Below are 20,013 nucleotides of genomic sequence, written 5' to 3' on the forward strand. Positions count from 1 at the left end.
TTACACTTAATCTTGTAAGTATAATCACATTTACTAATCCTTTGGTAAATTATGACGAATATCTTTGTTACTCTTGTGGTGGACTTAATCAACACACAACTTTGTGTACTCGATCTCTTAGTCCTTCACTTGACACTTGGTCAATGAATTAGTCTAATTTACAAATATGAAATTTCTCATTCATCGTGCAACCAAGTTGCATGATTCCAAGTTTATGTCCGATTGAACCTAGGGCGATGAGAAACTTTCCTTATTTGATAAATTCTCGACATTTCCACTATTAAGAATCACATCCATTTGTTGTAGAAATATGCAAACATCAATTTTTCATAACGATTTCATTGCAAGGAAATAAATAAATAAGTCAAATCAAAAAATTATTTTATTCATAAAAACAGCGGAAAACATTTGTCCTTACAATGCAAAATCAACTAAAAAACTATGTAGTCAAATAATCCTAACAATTCTATCATAACTTTTAAGCTCAAAATCTAATCTTCAAATCCATGCGATCGAGATCCATTTCTTTGTGATTAGATTCATCTTGCTCTTCCATCAAGCTTCCTCTCCTTTCACTGATCCTGCAAAACATTCAAATGCAATCTTATCACATCATGTATTAAGAATCAACGAATAGGAACTTAATGAAGTTAGATAGTGGATTATACCTGAAGTACAACCATACTCTTTGACTCTCCCATCTTCTGGACTCTTCAGGCTCTTAGGGCAGACTTGTATCCAACGCCCTTTCTCTTGGCAGCAAACATAGGTCGGTTCTCCTAGAACGTCCTCGGAAACATGGTTGGTTGACTTTCCCAACAAATATGCTCCATTGCTTTGCCAAATCATTTCTGATTCCGCAGCAATGAGCATGTAATTTAGGTCAATGAGGTTATCGTCATGATCCATCATATAATACTTTCTTTTGAACTCATTATATGATTCGGGAAGTGACTGCAGAACCCAGTTCACAACCAACTTATCCGGGAATGACGCACCCAACATTATCAATCTATCGATGTGTGATTTCATTCCTAGAACGTGGGCACACACGGGTTTACCATCTTCATGTTTCATTTCCAATAGGGCTTTAGTGACATTGAACCTTTCAATTCTTCGATCTTGTGGGTTAGGGAGAATAACGGGAGGAGGTGGAGGACGTGAAGCATGATTTCGTGTTCCTCGATCGAATCATGGAATATCATCTTCATGTGGAATGCTTGTTCCACGGAATTTGGGAAGACCATAGTTGTCGTACTTTGACATCTACAAAACGGGAGAAAACAAATTCAAGTTAGTTGATCGATTAAGTCCTTAATAAATCACCCAAATGAGATATTAAGGCTAGGACCCAACACAATACGCTACAACCTAGAAAAGGGATGTCGTAATCTAGTTGCAGAATATTTGAAGGTAAGTGAATGACGATTCACTAATTTCCACCATTAAAAAACGAAAAAGAAATTTAAGTTTTAAATCTATGAAAACTCCTAGATCCTTTGAGATTCATTGAACATTTCAATGGCATGTTTAAATCTCGATATGTCCCTCTAGTTTGTGACTGGGATGCCGATGATCACAAAGCGGGTGTGAATAACCATGAAAATCTACATGGTGCCCTCACATGATACAGTCACCTATTCGATGTGTCGGTAAACCACACACGCTCCACTGAACTTATGACAAACATTGAGTCACCCGTTGATACCTTTGCTTGGAACCATTTAGTGTGCCGGTAAACCACACACGCTCCACTAACTTCTTCGCAAGAGCACAAAGTGTAATTTCATGGAATTGCATCAATTCACTTTTGCCTAAGTAACTAAGATTGGGAATTTGTAAAACATTTAGTTACTTTTGTACTTCATTATACTTATAATGGAAGGTTCTGTCATATCCTACCCGTTCGGCTAACGACCCTCCACTAGTCAAGAGTGCGGTGGGTAAGAGTGGATACCCATTCAATCGCCATTTTATAGGCAATTTCCTTAAACACCCCTTATAGACCAACTTCGTGAATGAGGCCTACTAACAGTAAGACTGACTTTTACTCATACATATATATAATGTTAGACTTTTAATGTTATATATAGTATAGGGTGTATTTTACACTTTTAAAATATTATGTGGTCAAATTTAACAATTATACTTTTAATTCGATTAAATTGTAAACGAACACTTTTATGGATTATTAAACCTCTTTTAATTATACACCTTAATTAATTAATAAAACCATAAGGGTGTGATTTGAACTTTTTCAAAACTATACTAGGGTTTTAGAATTTAATATTTCTAAATTAAACTTTTAATCAACTTTTAAATTTCAAAACTTGAGGGCAAGTTTGGAAACATTTCAAAACATTAGGGTTTAGAATTTAAATATTTCAAAATCAAACTTTTCAATCAAAATTTAAATTCCAAAACTTGAGGGCAAGTTTTGAAACCTTTTTTTCAAAACATTAGGGTTTCAACTATTTAAATTTCAAAATAAAACTTTTTAGTTCTAATTTAAACTATAAAACCTAAAGGGATTAATTTGAAACTTTTCCAAACTTTGTCAAGAATATTCTAGATCACATAATTCAAATAAGGCAATTAACTATAATTGGTGGTTATCTAATTAGATCTAGATCAAATTCTTGCAAGATAATGAACAAATAATTTCCATAACTTAACATTTATCAAATAAGGTAACAATTATCTAATTGGATGAACAAAATCTTTTATTTTGACAAGTATAATCATAAGGAATCAATAAAATTCGAATTTTATTAATTTTAAACAATTATGGCAATTATCCTAAGTCAAAATAGGCAAAAAAAAATCCCGAAACAGCCTCCTTCTGACGCTCGAACTCGCTGAGTTCCTCTATGGACTCGCCGAGTTGGAGCTACTCGCCGAGTCCACATTGGAACTCACCGAGTTCATCAGACAGGGGGCCAAAAAATCGATTTTTTTAAAGCTTGAACAAATAACCAAGGCATCAATACAATAGAAACCAATCAAGTCTCTGATACCACTGATGGGTTTTGGCCATAAGAACATCCTATGTGCTCATGCAACCCTAATGATTGGATCTAGGTTTCTCTATTGTACATGCAATTCATCTAAGACTATAAAACCTAAGATCTAATCAATATAACATATGAATTAGGGTTTAGATCCTACCTTGATTGTTATGTAGCAATAACAATCTCAAATCCTTCTTGTATTGACTTTAGAAAGCTTAGAGTCACAAATGTCACTCCTCTAATGGTTCACAAACACCAAGAGCAAGAGGATGAAGAATAAGTAGAGAGGAGACACCCAAAAACGTGTAGAAACCCTAAGGATTCAGTTCACCACGTTTTTGGGGCTTAAGGGTTCTTTAAATAGTGAGGCTATTAGGGTTATCTAACAAGGAAACCCTAATTTGGATGCTTAAGCCCTAAGCAACCCATGGACTCCTTCCCTAAGGGCCCTAGGACGATTTCTAATGGGTTTCCCCATAGAATTCGTCCACCCCTTTAATATGGAGTCCAATACCTCAATATTCAACTATTATACAATTAACAGTTCAAGTCCTTTAAGTTTAATTAATCTCTTTTAGCCACAAACTTAATTCTTATTAATTCTTGACTAATATTAATTAAACAATATGATTTCTCCTTTAATATATTATTCTCATAATATATTAATAAATCATATTTAATCCTTTCTCTCCATAATTCATCCTATCAAATTGTTTTGGTGAAGGCAACACAAAAGGACCATGCACCATCGGGTCAAGTACATACCAAAATAGTTATGGACTCAGACACTAATCCAACAGTTTCGTAACCAAGCAAATGATCTAAGGGATTTCCCTTTAACCCTAGCTTTTGCACCAAGTTTCCTCAACTATATAAGGAGTTCCTAGAATCTTACTTTTGTCCATACCTTTCTTCTAAGATCCTTGGACGAAAATTGTTCTCTCTTCTCCTCTCTCTCTCTCTCTCTCTCTCTCTCTATATATATATATATATATATATATATATATATATATATATATATATATATATATATATATATATATATAGTTTTCCTCTTGGTAGTTTGTGTGTGATTCCATTAGAGGCACGACACTTGTGGTGCTTGCTTCCAAGAGATCAAAAAAGGATAATTCTAGTTGTTTGCTATAACAACTAAAAGGTATGTAACGCAAAACCTTTTCTTTAGTAATTTCGAAAATCACCTAGGGTTCTTAGGGTTTCTTTTGATGTTCTTAGTTATAGTTTCAATAGAGAAAACATAGATCCTTATTAGGGTTGCATGCACACTTAAGAGTTTAATTTTATTTGTTTTGCATAAAACCCATCAGGATCATGGGTCATTTTCTTAAACTTTAGGAGCCTCAAATGAAATCTATCATGTATTTAAACTAACCTAACCCTAAAATCCGAAAATCAAACCCTACTTTTCACTTCCAACTCACTATAACAGAGTTCCTTAGTGTGTTTTCCATCTTTGAAGTTGTGGTAAAGATCTAAGAAGGTAGTTGTGTGTTTTTGGTGCTTTCGATGAAGAATATTCTTGTAGAGCTCATGTCTTCTTTCCTTTTTCATTCTACTGTAAATCTACCATATTTCCATAGTTATTATCTCATCTCTACTTATATTTACCCATATATTTGTACCAAATCGGTTGGTTGTGTTGATGGTCTTGTTCTTGCACTCAAAGAAGTGTTTTGGGATGTTTTAGCATCCAAACGATTACCACAAAGCCCTAGATCAACCTAGATATCCTAGGTATGTTTCTACTGGTTGAAAACACCCTAAAGTGGTTAGAAACTGATCAGGAATGCTAGAAGTCACATTTCCTACATCTTGTTTTTACCGTGAGCGTGACGCGCCCTGCGCTGACGCGACGCGCTTGATGATCAGAATAGTCATTTGTGTTGTTTTGGTGTCGTTTCTTAACTGTGTTGCTATAATTTGTTGTAGGGTGTTTGATTGTTTATTGAAAGGTTGATTTCCTTTTTTCCTAGTTCATTTCATTCGGATTAGAGGTGAGTCTTTCTTATGGTTGTCTAGTACAAATATGTAGACTTGTATGTATTAGTATAATCTATTGGTCTAGGACATTATATGTGATGTTATGTTCTGATTATATGTGAAGTATAGGCTGTAAGATGTTATTGTTTCTCTATGAGCAAAGTGACTATGTGAATTTATATGTTAGACACCATGATATGATGAATTTTCATGAAATAAGTGGCTAGGTCCATGGCAGTGGTGAGAATTTTTTTGATGATTAAAGTGTGAAGTCTATACTTGCTACAATTCTGAAATAACATGTTTATCTTGGAATTAGGGAATGCATGATAGCGATGAATGTGATTTTAAAAGGTGTATTTTATTTACATGATTTTATTATGATTTGTGGTGTAATGTGCCATGAATTAATGAATAAAGAACAAGCATGATTATATAATGTTGAATGGTGAGGTGTCTGTATGACCCGTGTGAGTGAATTAATTCATCATAAATTAATTAAAAATGGGGAAACATATGGAGGGGGTTAAGGGTAGAAACATGAACATAGGGGTGAACCCTACCCGAATTTAGTGATGGCCTTTTAGGTTGGAAGAATATTGTTGGGAAAAGAGCTAAAGCCAAAGCAACGTCTAGTGGTTTTCTAGAAGACCATCTCAAGACATGGTGCTTGTGCATATGGGTGTGGGGATTGGATGTCACACCATTTGAGAATCCATTCAAAATTAGTTTTTTTGCAAAAGTACATCCTATAAGGATATCATCAACACATTCGTCAAAAAGCCCACAGAACAAACACAAGGTGGATCCAAATTTGACTTCCATATTCCTCAATGCCATGGCAGAAGGTATACATTCCATTTTAGCTCTCCAAACAAAAAACACTACTTTTCTGGCACTTTTTTCAACTAGACGAAACTTTGCGAGTTTTGGAGGGGAGAAAGAGGAGAATTGTTAATTAAATGTCTTAACGCATATACCTTGTATCTCCCATTTGGAACTTGATCATACCGCCAAGAATCCCTCTCCGAGTTGGGTTGAAACGATCCGATAACTGCAATGCGATTACCCAAGTCAACATTGAGCGAGGTCTGCTCGAAATGCCTTGACCCAAGTGAAACCAGAAATTCTTATTATGTCCGTCACCTTACATTTTTTCTCCATTTCAGTTGAATACAGGTTGGGATAGGATGATTTCCAAGTATCATGCCAAAACATAGTTTCAGAACCTGAGTTAACCACTCTCTTAATAATCATGTTTGTTTGAATGCCTAGTTTTTACAAGTCACTCTTAACATCGGTAAGGTTGTTCCGAACACCTCTAAGAGATCTATTGGAATAACAAATCAATAGGCTTAGATTGGAGATTGTGTATACCTACAATGGCACGGTTCCAAAGTGACGATGGCTCCGACTTTAAGTGTCACCACCATTTGACTACCAAGATTGTATTAAGAGCTTTCAATGAACCAATTTCGAGCCCATCCATTTCTTTAGGGCAATGACTTTGCTCCAAGCGACCCAATTGATTTTTTTCTAGTCATTCAAACTCTCCCATGAGAAGTGCCTCCTTTTGTTTCTTTCTTTTTTTTCTAACGAATAGATGATCCCAATGGGGGCTACGAATTGTTATATTTGTTGCGACAAAGAGACTTGGAAAGATAAAATCCATAAGAACAATTAGATATGACATAAGGTTCTATCGGTAAGTATCATTAACCACAAGCTATTAATAAATCAAATTCATAATTCATTGTTCGTTACCACTCTAACTCATGAACTTTTTACAAGTTTTAGGCATCATTTTAATACGTAAGAATATAAAAGGGCCTAGATGCAAATTATCTCCAATAAATGCAATAAATCCAATAAATGCAAATTACTCAAATCTCTATGTCTCTCTCTCCCCCCTATCGATTAATAGCCCTTTAAAATTAACAAAAAGAAAACCTAATATTTCCCTCATTCAACCAATCCTCCTCTTCTAATGGATCTTCGTCAGGAAACTCAACCCCAAAAGCTACCCCATTTTTTCATTCTACCCTTTCCCACTAAAAAAGACGTGGCCTATGCACTCATTCTCTTCATCTCTCTTATCATATTCTCCATTGTTTTCTGCAACCTCCTAGCCCCTTTCTACCCTCATCTTCTTCATCCTTTTAGCTTCTCCAAAACCCTACCCGATACCCTACTTCCAAGATCCACAAACACCTGCGATTATTCGTTTGGGAAATGGGTTTGGGATGAAACTTACCCTAACCAAAAGTACAACGAAGATTGCCCTTTTCTTGATCCGGGATTCCGGTGCCAGCGCAATGGCCGCCGGGATGTTGGGTACGTCAATTGGCGATGGCAACCGCATGGGTGCGATCTACCAAGGTATGGGTGTTGTTTAGAGTTTTCAACTCGTAGATTAAGCAATATTAAACTGCATGCATGGCTTTTTTTATTGTTTTAAAGTTCTCTTTGGTATAAAATATGAATTTCGAGGTAGCTATTGTTAGTTTCCATGGTTGAAGAGTTAATGCTCATAATTAAGTGCATGCATCGCACGTTATGAATATAGTTTTTTTCCATTTATATATATATTATCTCGGTTCAATCAAAACTGTACAAACTTATATGAAACCTTTACTCTAGCTCCGAATCCTAATGATTTTAATTATTGGTATCCATTTGTTTTTTTCTCATTATTTATTTTCATATTCTTGGAACTTTGTGGTATAGAAAAGCATACTTCCATGTGGATCTTACCTAGGATAAGATTTTTCGCCGACCAAATACAATTTTCAAGGGAATTTTCGCTCGCAAAACGAAGAACTTTTTCAGTAGACTAGTGACTTGAACAGTGAATTATCGACCAACCATGGCAAAAGACTAATCCCTCGACAAATGGATTTTAATCGAATCTTATGATTAATGAATCATTTTATCGCATTCAATTGTATGTCGACGTGTCTTCGGACTCTATATATGTCCAAAAGTAGATAGTATGAGTTTGAACATTCATACCGATTGTAGAAACGAATTGAAACTAATATCGTATTGCCAATGGGAACAGATTTGACGCGAGAGATTTTCTTGAAAGAAGCAGAAATGGAAGAATAGTTTTCGCCGGAGACTCCATCGGAAGAAACCAATGGGAGTCTCTACTATGCATGCTTTCTCATGGAGTCTCAAACCTTTCCACAATATACGAAGAGCATGGAAACCCTATAACCAAACACAAAGGCTTCCTTTCAATCAGATTCCATGACTACAATTTAACCATCGAGTATTACCGGGTCCCTTTCCTGGTAGTCATCGACGACCCACCGGAAAATTCGTCGGAAGAAATCCTGCGAGCCATTAGAGTTGACAAGCTCCACCGGTTCTCTTCAAAGTGGGCCGGAGCAGATATTCTTGTCTTCAGCGCCGGTCACTGGTGGAACCAAGACAAAACCCTAAAAATGTAAGCAAATAACATCTTTCTAATCATCGTTTCAATCCAAAAAGACACCATTTTTAATAATTTGATCATGGTTTTGGTTTAGGGGGTGGTATTTCCAAGAAGAAAAGACACTGAACTTGACAATGGACGTGATGGAAGCATTTGCGAAGTCTCTTCAAACATTAAAGTCATGGGCTTTCAAGAATTCCGATAGGAGCTACATCTTCTTTCGAAGCTATTCACCAGTACATTACAGGTGATCTAATCACATCCAACATTCGAATTTATAACCTTTGGATTAATAGTTTTATATGAAATAAGAAAGAACAAATTAATATGTTACAAATACAGGGATGGAGAATGGAACACCGGTGGACATTGTGATCGTAATAAAGCACCAGAAACAGACTACATGAACCCAGAAAGTGAACATTTAAACAATCAAATCATTTCAAATGTAGTCAAAGAGATGGAAACTGATGAACACAAAGTCCAATTCTTGAACATTACGTATCTAACAACAATGAGAAAAGATGGTCACCCTTCGAGATATAGGGAACCAGGTACTCCATTGAAGGCTCCACAAGATTGTAGCCATTGGTGTCTACCTGGTGTCCCTGACACGTGGAACGAACTTCTTTATGCTCAACTATTGTCTAGTGGGTTCAAAACAAGGTGATGGAGATGAAAAGTAAAGATTTATGATATTTATATATTCGGGTTTAGAAGTTTATCGAAGGCTCCAATTCGGGCTATGATTTAGTGACACATGAAGTGTGGTTCATTTTAATTTATGGGTGGAGCAAGCACCAACGATGGTTCAATTCATAGATCTTCTAGAAGAAGGTATTAATGGATGGAAGATCTGAATTAACCCGTGTAGTTGTAGAATTAGGATAATAGTAAATCACATTTAACACTATGGAATTCTTATTGTAGTATTTTTATAACTTTTGTAATTAATTGCACTTGATTTAACATATAGTTGTGATTTTTGTTAAAGACTATTTTGCATTTGTACGTATTTTGTATATTCTTTTGGCCTAGTGTAGTGGTGTACTCGTTTTATGCCCTCTTGTTTGATAATAATCTATATATTGTTTGTTAAATGGAGAAACTAAATACCCTCCTACTTTTTGTTCCTAATATCCTCCTATTTATTTTAAATGGTGACAAGTGTCATTAAATTTAATTTAAATTTGATTGAGATTTTGAATTTATACACTTCTCATCATCTTAAATAGGTAGGAAGAAAAATAGTTTTTGTTCCTAATATCTTCCTATCTATTTTAGATGGGGACAAGTGTCATTAAATTTAATTTAAATTTGATTGAGATTTTGAATTTGTACACTTATCATCATCTTAAATAGGTAGGAAGAAAAATAGTTTTTGTTTCTAATATCCTCCTATCTATTTTAGATGGTGACAAGTGTCATTAAATTTAATTTAAATTTGATTGAGATTTTGAATTTATACACTTATCATCATCTTAAATAGGTAGGAAGAAAAATAGTTTTTGTTCCTAATATCTTCCTATCTATTTTAGATGGTGACAAGTGTCATTAAATTTAATTTAAATTTGATTGAGATTTTGAATTTGTACACTTATCATCATCTTAAATAGGTAGGAAGAAAAATAGTTTTTGTTTCTAATATCCTCCTATCTATTTTAGATGGTGACAAGTGTCATTAAATTTAATTTAAATTTGATTGAGATTTTGAATTTATACACTTATCATCATCTTAAATAGGTAGGAAGAAAAATAATTTTTGTTCCTAATATCTTCCTATCTATTTTAGATGGTGACAAGTGTCATTAAATTTAATTTAAATTTGATTGAGATTTTGAATTTATATACTTATCATCATCTTAAATAGGTAGGAAGAAAAATAATAGGTAAGAAGAAAAATAGAAACAAAAGATAGAATGATATTTAATTTCTCTGTTAAATGAGAAGTTCTCGTATCAATTATGAGAGAATCAGTTATATAAGAGGACGTTGAAAGGTTTTAAAACAAAAGCATCTTAATTTGTTGATGAGAATGGATATACCCATAGAAAAGCATCTTAATCTGTTTCTATCCTCTGCCGATGTGGGATCACATAACTATGCATATACCCATAGAAAAGCTCATTTCTAGACCTCTAGTGATAAGCATGAATACATTCTTAACTCCAACTTATCATTGGAATTGCAGAAAAAACATTGAACTATTACTTGTTATAAAATCAAAAATATCCTATAGACCTATTCCTCTTGACTTTTAACATATATATATATATATATATATATATATATATATATATATATATATATATATATATATATATAGCAAAGTCAAAGTTTTGAGCAAAATAGGAACATTCAACGAGAAGACTGTATCTCTTACCTTTTGTAAGATATTATGACTTAGATACTCCATTTATCTTGAGAAGTTGATATGTAATATTTTATATTCTTCCTTTTTTTCTATCATACTAAGGTACCCTTTCTTGAGTTCTTCGTTTAAAAAGTCATGGTGTAAACCTATGATAACAAACAATACATGTAATTCAATTCTATTATTTCAAATACAATAGTGGAATTTAATAGTTACTTTTAACATCGATCCCTCAGTCTTGTATTTGGAATAAGTTTACATAATTGCACCCCGAATATTAGGATAGAGCAATTCCATGGTTCTCAACAGTATTACAAAACAAATAAAAATTAAATTTCATCATCAACATAAACTTTTTGTGGCCACCAGCTACATATATCAAGATCATATTACATTTACTCTTTTTCAAAACATTGTGTTTGTGCATGTGAGTTGCACTAATTGTAAAATTAGTTTTGTTTTGATGATAAGACCAAAACAATTTGATTCTAACGTTTGACTAACCAATTTATTTCTAATGTTTGCACTAGGTGAATTTTTTAAAGTATAATGCATTAATAAGAAAACAAATTGAATGCTATAACTGGACCTATTTTTTAAAGTATAATGTCTTACTAAAAAAATATATTAAAAAGTACAAAGCTGTGACAAATAAATAAGGAGCCCAAAGCCTTTTTTATAGGAAAATTCATCATAACTATAAGTGCAATGAAAGTCGCTACTCTAGGACATGGTCCATCTTGACCAACCATTGACCCCATCCAGGTAAGTATCTAATCCAATTGTCTAGCTTCCGTTTTATACACCTCCTCCTCTGCTACTCTTTCTATCATTTGCCGATGTGGGATCAAAACATCAACCAATTTACATTTTCTTTAACTACTATGTGAGGTTTTAGTATATAAACAAGTTCTCTTGTACGAAGTACGAATGTGAAAACTTTTCTTAATATGTTAAATATATAGGTTGATGAAAGAAATAAGATACGAAATTTTGAACTTTATTATTCTAATTTATGATCACCACTATAATTTAAAAGGATAAATTCCATTGGAAATAATCACAGACTATATTCAATAGTTGGATTTTTTGTTGTTTGTATATTAACATGTCCATATTGATGTTTCTTATTTGTTCACTTTACATGTTCTTTTTGTTAATTTCAGTAAATATATATAATCATAAAAATTGAAATCATTACTTTTCGATTATTCTAGTGAACCTAACCATCTAAGTCAAAGTTTTGTACTTTCTTTATTCCTGGAATGTAATTTGTGGTTTGTACTTTGGCGGATAACACTAAAGTAGCTACATGATTTTCAGCAGATAATGTTAAGAAAACTTACAATTCATATTTATTTGGGTTAATGACTTACAAGGTAACGAATTTTACCTGTATATGCATTTAGTGTATATGTTTTATCATTGAATTTGTTTATAGTGTTCAAAATATATCATTATATAATCAGGTATTACAGGTTTAGTCGGTTTCTGACAGTTTGCGTCTTCGACAAATCTCTGGTTATCTTCTCCGACAAGCATGATGTAACAGCCCGAAATCTCAGGTATTGTTTAAATTATATTTTTGGATGATTTAAGAGGGGACTCGGCGAGTTGGGGCCAAGACTCGCCGAGTAGGATCGCAGACTTGGTCGCGGGTCCGCGACTGGACTCGACGAGTCCAGATATGGACTCGGCGAGTCGACGCTGTTTAGCGGAAACCCTAACCGTTCAGGTTTGGGACGTATAAAAGGGGTCCATTGGCCGTCGTTGTTCGTTTTAGCCTTCTGAGAAGAACCCTAAATCGATTAGTGCAGCAGGAGCAAGGATCTTAGGCCATTGTTGGTTATAGAAGAGTGGGTGCGCAAGGAAGAGGAAGGATTGGCTAAAAGAGCAGCAAGGGGTCACATTCTGAGGATTGGGAATAAAGAGAATACATCATCCAGGTAAGAATTCGTGTATGCTCTGCTATAATGATGTATTTATGAAATTAGGGTTTATAGAACCCATTTAGTGAATTGATGAAGCAATGCCTTGTTATCCCACGACTATAATCTTGTATTAGGACCTTTAGAGGTCCAGAAGGTCCCATGCATGTGTACTTCGGGACGAGACTTATCTCAGGAAGCAGTTACTCGTCTGCATGGCATGGACTCGCCGAGTTGTTCTTCAGACTCGGCGAGTAGCTTGAAGATTTACTGGGACTCGCCGAGTTGTTCATCAGACTCGGCGAGTGGAGTCGGGGTGGCCCCGCGATTCTTCCACGAGGACCTCGTCGAGTCAAGAGGGATACTCGACGAGTAGAAAGGGAATATTCAGGAATTTGTGAGGACGACTAGACTCACCGAGTCGCCATGGTACTCGCCGAGTCCAGTCGAGTTGACCGTTGACCAGAGTTGACCTAAGTCTGACTTCTTAGGGATAGTCACACTTAGATGATATGAGTGCTAATGAGTTATGTAATGTTATAGGAGGGTTGTAGCTCGTTGGTTTGTGCACGAGTGATTTCAGGAGTTGCTAGTTTTCAGCATTTACGAGGTGAGTCTTCTCACTATACTGCACCCGGAAGGGTTTGACTGTGTGACCGGAAGGTCGGTTATGATATGTGATATGTATGCTATATGTGGTATGTTATATGTTATATGTGCTATGTATGATATGTGGGCCGGAAGGCAATATGTTACGGGCCGGAAGGCGATTATGTTATGAGGACCGGAAGGTCAGGGCCTGGAAGGGCGTATGTGCGTAAGTGTATATTGGGGAACTCACTAAGCATTTATGCTTACAGTTGTTGTGCATGTATTTCAGGTACTAGCGATGACCGTGGGAAGGCGCCGGCATGATCGATACACACTGAAGATGGTTTTATGATCTTGGGATTTTGAATAATTGTATTGACTGAATAATTTAACTATTTATGTCTTGTCTTTAATGAACACAATTATGTTTTAAAATGAAAAAAAATTTTGTTTGAAAAATTTGAGTTGTTACAATTGGTATCAGAGCCTTGGTTTGAGGGATTCGGGTGCACCTTCGGGGGTAACTGAACTCAAACCGAGGATTTGAGGAAACTTTTCAAATAAAGGCATAAACTTTTGTAAATGGTTTTGTGGTAAGCAAGAAAGAAGCAGTGTGTATGATCAGTCAGCGCTCGAACGGTAAAGATCCCCAAAATACCTTACAATATTATATGATATGAATTGTTATGCATGCTAGAAGACTAGGTATTCATGATAGGACTAGAGTGGCCTGATTTGTGATGCCTTAGTCTAGGGAAGTTGCCTATATGAGATGCTTTGCTAGTATGCGGGTAGATAGAGCGTATCAGAAGTAAAGTACTCATTCTCTGGAGTTTGGGGAGGAGGGCTTGGGATGAACATTGATGCGGTGTGGTCGGTAGTATTGGGCCCGTACTACCGAGGACACCGGGTCAGAGGGAGGCCCAAGTAAGAATCCCTGGATATCTGGGACTGAGTAGGGTTGTGTATCGAGTACGATTATACTCGGTAGAATCTCTGATAGTTTTATGTTGTATTTCAGAGATATCATGGTTAGACCGCGTCACGGAACAAGTACGAGCGGTGTGAGTGACGAGGATATTCGTCAGATGATCCACGAGGAGGTGGCGGCGGCGATCCGGGCTGAGATCTCGGAGATGTTCGGGTCTATCAAGACCACCCTGATGGAGACGTTCGACGAACGGTACGCCGCATTGACTGAGGCTGCAACCGCTGCAGCTACCGCAGCTGTGGCCGCTGCTAGGCCACAGGGGGGTGATTCGTTGCTGTTCCGAGAGTTCAGCAACACGAAGCCACCAGAGTTCGATGGGACGCAGGATCCGATTGCTGCGATGAGGTGGATCGCAGATATAGAAGGGTGCTTCTACACTTGTTCATGCCCGGAGCACCTGAGGGTACGGTTCGCTTTGAACCAGCTCCGTCTGGGAGCAAAGGACTGGTGGAAGTTCGTGACGGCGAACTTCACTTTGGCAGAGACTGCGGCAGTGACATGGGAGGGGTTCACTACCATGTTCAGGGAGGAGTATGTTCCCCCGGTGGAGCGGGAACGATTGGTTCAGGAGTTCTTAACCCTCAAACAGGGTACTGATTCGGTGGCGGCGATCACGCGGAAGTTCCATGAGAGGGCGATGTTTTGCCCCGAGCTGGTGGCCACAGAGCAGGCTCGGATGAGCCGGTACTTGGGTGTTCTGAGGAGGGAGATCCGGGAGTTTGTGTCAAACTCCACTTATCATACCTTTACTGAGCTTCAGGCGAATGCCAGGAAGCGTGAGATCGAGTTAGAGACTCAGGCCAGGGAGGAGGCCGAGTCTCAGCAGGCAGACCGGCGGCCGGCTCAGTCTCAGCCGGCAGCCAAGCGGATCAAGTCCGCCGATTCGAGGACGGGAGGTTCGAAGAACCGCACTTGCGTAAAGTGCGGCAAGGGTCACGATGGGGCGTGTCGAGCCGGTGCCTGCTACAAGTGCGGCAAGGAGGGGCACATTGCTAGGGAGTGCCCCAAGGGGTTTATGGTTTGCTTCCATTGCAACCAGACCGGCCATCGAAAGGCCGAGTGTCCGCAGCTTCGTCAGGGATCTGCACCTGTTGCCAGGACTACTGAGACTCGACCGGTGAAGGTCGAGGCCCCGAGGGCTCGTGGGAGAGCCTTTCAGCTGACTGCGGAGGAGGTCCGCGCTGCGCCCGATGTTGTGGCAGGTATGTTGTAATTCGTGTAATTATTTTAATGTCAATATGTTATGCTTATGTTATTATGCGCGTAGGTACTTTCCTTGTGAACTCTGTGCCTGCTTTAGTGTTATTTGACTCGGGTGCGAGTAGGTCCTTTGTGTCCTTAGCCTTTAGTCAGCAGATTGGCGTTAGTCGTGAGTCGTTGAGTCGACCTTTGAGAGTTTCTATAGCTGACGAGAAAGTGATTCGTGCTACGGAGGTTCTTCGGGGATGTGTACTAGAGATTTTCGGGGTTGAATTCCCGATTGACCTGATTCCTATTGCGATGGGGGATGTCTGTGTTATCGTGGGCATGGATTGGTTGAGCCGATTCGGCGCTGTCATCGACTGCGAGCGTCAGTTGGTGACCATACGAGACCATAGTGGGGGAGTTCTTTCGGTGTACGGTGAGGGTACCCGTTCAGGATCAGCTTTTTGTTCGGCCGCTAGGGCGAGGCAGTGTCTACAGCAGGGCTGTAAGGGTTTTGTGGCGTATGTGACGGATACGCGGGAGGTTTCCGAGAGACCGAAGTCAATTGAGGAGGTCCCTGTGGTGCGTGAGTTTTCAGATGTTTTTCCCGAGGAACTGCCAGGAGTACCTCCTGTGAGGCAAGTAGAGTTTGGTATCGATCTGGTTCCGGGGGCTGCGCCTATTGCTAAAGTGCCCTATCGTCTTGCACCTCCAGAGATGCAAGAGTTGTCCTCGCAACTCCAGGAGTTGTTGGGAAAGGGATTCATTCGGCCGAGCAGCTCGCCATGGGGAGCACCTATTCGGTTCGTCAAGAAGAAGGATGGTTCACACCGGATGTGCATTGATTACCGGGAGTTGAACAAGCTAACGGTCAAGAACCGTTACCCGTTGCCGAGGATCGATGATTTATTCGATCAGTTGCAGGGAGCATCTTGGTTTTCCAAGATCGATCTGAGATCAGGATACCATCAGGTGAGGGTACGGGAAGAGGACGTCCAGAAGACAGCGTTTAGGACGCGATATGGGCATTATGAGTTTGTGGTGATGCCTTTTGGACTCACCAATGCCCCGGCTGTGTTCATGGATCTCATGAACAGGGTATGCAGGCCGATGTTGGATCGGTCAGTGATTGTATTTATCGACGACATTCTGGTGTATTCGAGATCTAGAGAGCAGCATGAGGAGCATTTGAGGGAGGTCCTTGAGGTATTGAGGTCGGAGAAACTTTATGCAAAGTTCTCCAAATGTGACTTCTGGTTGCGGGAGGTCCAGTTTCTAGGACATGTGGTTAATCAGAAAGGGATATTAGTCGATCCGGCCAAGGTTGAGGCGGTGATGAGTTGGGAGGTGCCGAAGTCACCCTCTGAGATCAGAAGCTTCCTTGGGTTGGCAGGGTATTATCGGAGATTTATCAAGGATTTCTCCAAGATCGCAGTGCCACTCACCAGATTGACCCGGAAGGGTGTTGCATTCTCATGGGGGCCCGAGCAGCAGACCTCCTTTGAGACACTTCGCCAGAGATTGTGCGAAGCCCCGGTTTTAGCTCTCCCAGAAGGGATGGAAGATTTCGTGGTATATTGCGACGCATCGATTTCGGGATTGGGTGCAGTGTTGATGCAGAGGGGTCATGTGATAGCTTATGCATCGAGGCAGCTGAAGCCTCATGAGGCGAGATATCCCACGCATGATTTGGAGTTGGGGGCAGTAGTGTTCGCTCTCAAAATTTGGCGTCACTACTTGTATGGGGTTCGATGTACGATATATACGGACCATAAGAGTTTGAAGTATTTGATGGATCAACCCAACCTAAATATGCGTCAGAGGAGATGGTTGGATGTGGTCAAGGATTATGATTGTGAGATCCTGTACCACCCAGGCAAGGCTAATGTGGTAGCCGATGCATTGAGCCGCAAGGCGGAGAGCACTCCATTGCGAGATGTATGCTTGAGACTGACTGTGATGACTCCAGTGTTGGACGCTATTCGTGGAGCCCAGGCAGAGGCTGTGCGACCAGAAATGCGGAAGAAAGAGCGGGTTGTGGGGTTAATCTCAGAGTTTGTCAAGGATAGTCGAGGTCTTATGACGTTTCAGGGTCGGGTTTGGGTGCCGTTCGTGGGCGGTACGCGTATTACGTTGATGGAAGAGGCTCATAGATCTAAATTCTCGATCCATCCCGGTGCTACAAAGATGTATTTGGATTTAAGGAAGGAATATTGGTGGCCCTGTATGAAGAGGGACGTAGCATGGTTCGTTGAGAGGTGCTTGACCTGCCGTAGGGTTAAGGCCGAACACCAGAGACCGCATGGCAAGTTGCAGCCATTGGAGATCCCCGAGTGGAAGTGGGAACAGATCACTATGGATTTTATCACCAAATTGCCAAGGACTGCTAGGGGAGTTGACGCAATTTGGGTGATTGTGGATAGATTGACGAAGAGTGCTCACTTCCTTGCCATCAGTGAGAGTTCTTCAGCGGAAAAGTTGGCGGAGATATACGTGAAAGAAGTGGTGTCTAGGCACGGGGTGCCGATCTCGATTGTGTCAGACCGCGATGTGCGCTTCACTTCCAGGTTCTGGAAGAAATTCCATGAGGAGCTGGGTACTAAATTGCATTTTAGTACCGCATACCATCCCCAGACAGACGGTCAGAGCGAGCGGACGATTCAGACGCTGGAGGACATGCTCCGAGCGTGTGTGTTAGACTTCGGGGGTAGTTGGGATGCGTATTTACCGTTGGCGGAGTTCTCCTACAACAACAGCCACCATTCGAGCATTGGTATGCCGCCTTTCGAGCTGTTGTATGGTAGGCGGTGTCGGACTCCCATTTGCTGGGGAGAGGTGGGACAGAGAGTGATGGGCAGCACGGAGATCATACTCCAGACGACAGAACAGATTCAACAAGTGAGACAAAGATTATTGACTGCCCAGAGCCGACAGAAGAGTTATGCAGACAGGCGCCGATCCGAGCTTGAATTTCAGGTCGGCGACTTCGTTCTCCTGAAGGTCTCTCCTTGGAAAGGAGTGATTCGGTTCAGGAAGAGAGGCAAATTGGGGCCCCGGTATATTGGGCCATTTCGTGTGATTGCAAGGATAGGCCGGGTAGCCTATCGGTTGGAGTTACCAACGGAGTTAGGTCAGATCCATGACACTTTTCATGTGTCGCAGTTGAGAAAGTGCATAGCCGATGAGTCGGCAGTGGTTCCATTGGAGGATATTCAGGTGGATACGAGCCTGAATTACGCGGAGAGACCAGTGGCGATCAGAGATCGGAAGATCAAGGTTTTGAGGAACAAGGAGGTACCCTTGGTGTTGGTTCAATGGCAACACCGTAAGGGATCGGAAATGACTTGGGAACCGGAACGCGAGATGCGGGGGCAGCATCCGGAGCTATTTGCGGAGTGAGACTTCGAGGGCGAAGTCTAATCCAAGTGGGGGAGAGTTGTAACAGCCCGAAATCTCAGGTATTGTTTAAATTATATTTTTGGATGATTTAAGAGGGGACTCGGCGAGTTGGGGCCAAGACTCGCCGAGTAGGATCGCAGACTTGGTCGCGGGTCCGCGACTGGACTCGACGAGTCCAGATATGGACTCGGCGAGTCGACGCTGTTTAGCGGAAACCCTAACCGTTCAGGTTTGGGACGTATAAAAGGGGTCCATTGGCCGTCGTTGTTCGTTTTAGCCTTCTGAGAAGAACCCTAAATCGATTAGTGCAGCAGGAGCAAGGATCTTAGGCCATTGTTGGTTATAGAAGAGTGGGTGCGCAAGGAAGAGGAAGGATTGGCTAAAAGAGCAGCAAGGGGTCACATTCTGAGGATTGGGAATAAAGAGAATACATCATCCAGGTAAGAATTCGTGTATGCTCTGCTATAATGATGTATTTATGAAATTAGGGTTTATAGAACCCATTTAGTGAATTGATGAAGCAATGCCTTGTTATCCCACGACTATAATCTTGTATTAGGACCTTTAGAGGTCCAGAAGGTCCCATGCATGTGTACTTCGGGACGAGACTTATCTCAGGAAGCAGTTACTCGTCTGCATGGCATGGACTCGCCGAGTTGTTCTTCAGACTCGGCGAGTAGCTTGAAGATTTACTGGGACTCGCCGAGTTGTTCATCAGACTCGGCGAGTGGAGTCGGGGTGGCCCCGCGATTCTTCCACGAGGACCTCGTCGAGTCAAGAGGGATACTCGACGAGTAGAAAGGGAATATTCAGGAATTTGTGAGGACGACTAGACTCACCGAGTCGCCATGGTACTCGCCGAGTCCAGTCGAGTTGACCGTTGACCAGAGTTGACCTAAGTCTGACTTCTTAGGGATAGTCACACTTAGATGATATGAGTGCTAATGAGTTATGTAATGTTATAGGAGGGTTGTAGCTCGTTGGTTTGTGCACGAGTGATTTCAGGAGTTGCTAGTTTTCAGCATTTACGAGGTGAGTCTTCTCACTATACTGCACCCGGAAGGGTTTGACTGTGTGACCGGAAGGTCGGTTAT

General features: G+C 39.9%; 1 protein-coding gene across 1 annotated transcript; it reads left to right on the forward strand.

Moving 5' to 3' along the window:
- The first annotated feature begins 6,932 nt into the window (after positions 1–6,932).
- LOC111884697 (protein trichome birefringence-like 8) lies at positions 6,933–9,522 on the forward strand. The gene is made up of 4 exons (XM_023881015.3): positions 6,933–7,391; positions 8,074–8,463; positions 8,546–8,698; positions 8,794–9,522. Exons 1-4 carry the CDS (start codon positions 7,000–7,002, stop codon positions 9,119–9,121), a joined length of 1,263 nt encoding a protein of 420 aa, XP_023736783.1. The 5' UTR covers positions 6,933–6,999; the 3' UTR covers positions 9,122–9,522.
- Positions 9,523–20,013: the final 10,491 nt, after the last annotated feature.

The sequence above is a fragment of the Lactuca sativa genome, chromosome 2 (genome assembly GCF_002870075.4).
Source record: "Lactuca sativa cultivar Salinas chromosome 2, Lsat_Salinas_v11, whole genome shotgun sequence".
Taxonomy (NCBI): Eukaryota; Viridiplantae; Streptophyta; class Magnoliopsida; order Asterales; family Asteraceae; genus Lactuca; species Lactuca sativa.

Excerpts from the sequence above, each read along its gene's own strand:
- LOC111884697 (XM_023881015.3), top strand. The coding sequence starts at position 7,000 with ATGGATCTTCGTCAGGAAACTCAACCCCAAAAGCTACCCCATTTTTTC. Across the intron at positions 7,392-8,073 it reads CATGGGTGCGATCTACCAAG|ATTTGACGCGAGAGATTTTC; the intron begins GTATGGGTGTTG and ends CAATGGGAACAG. Across the intron at positions 8,699-8,793 it reads TATTCACCAGTACATTACAG|GGATGGAGAATGGAACACCG; the intron begins GTGATCTAATCA and ends TTACAAATACAG.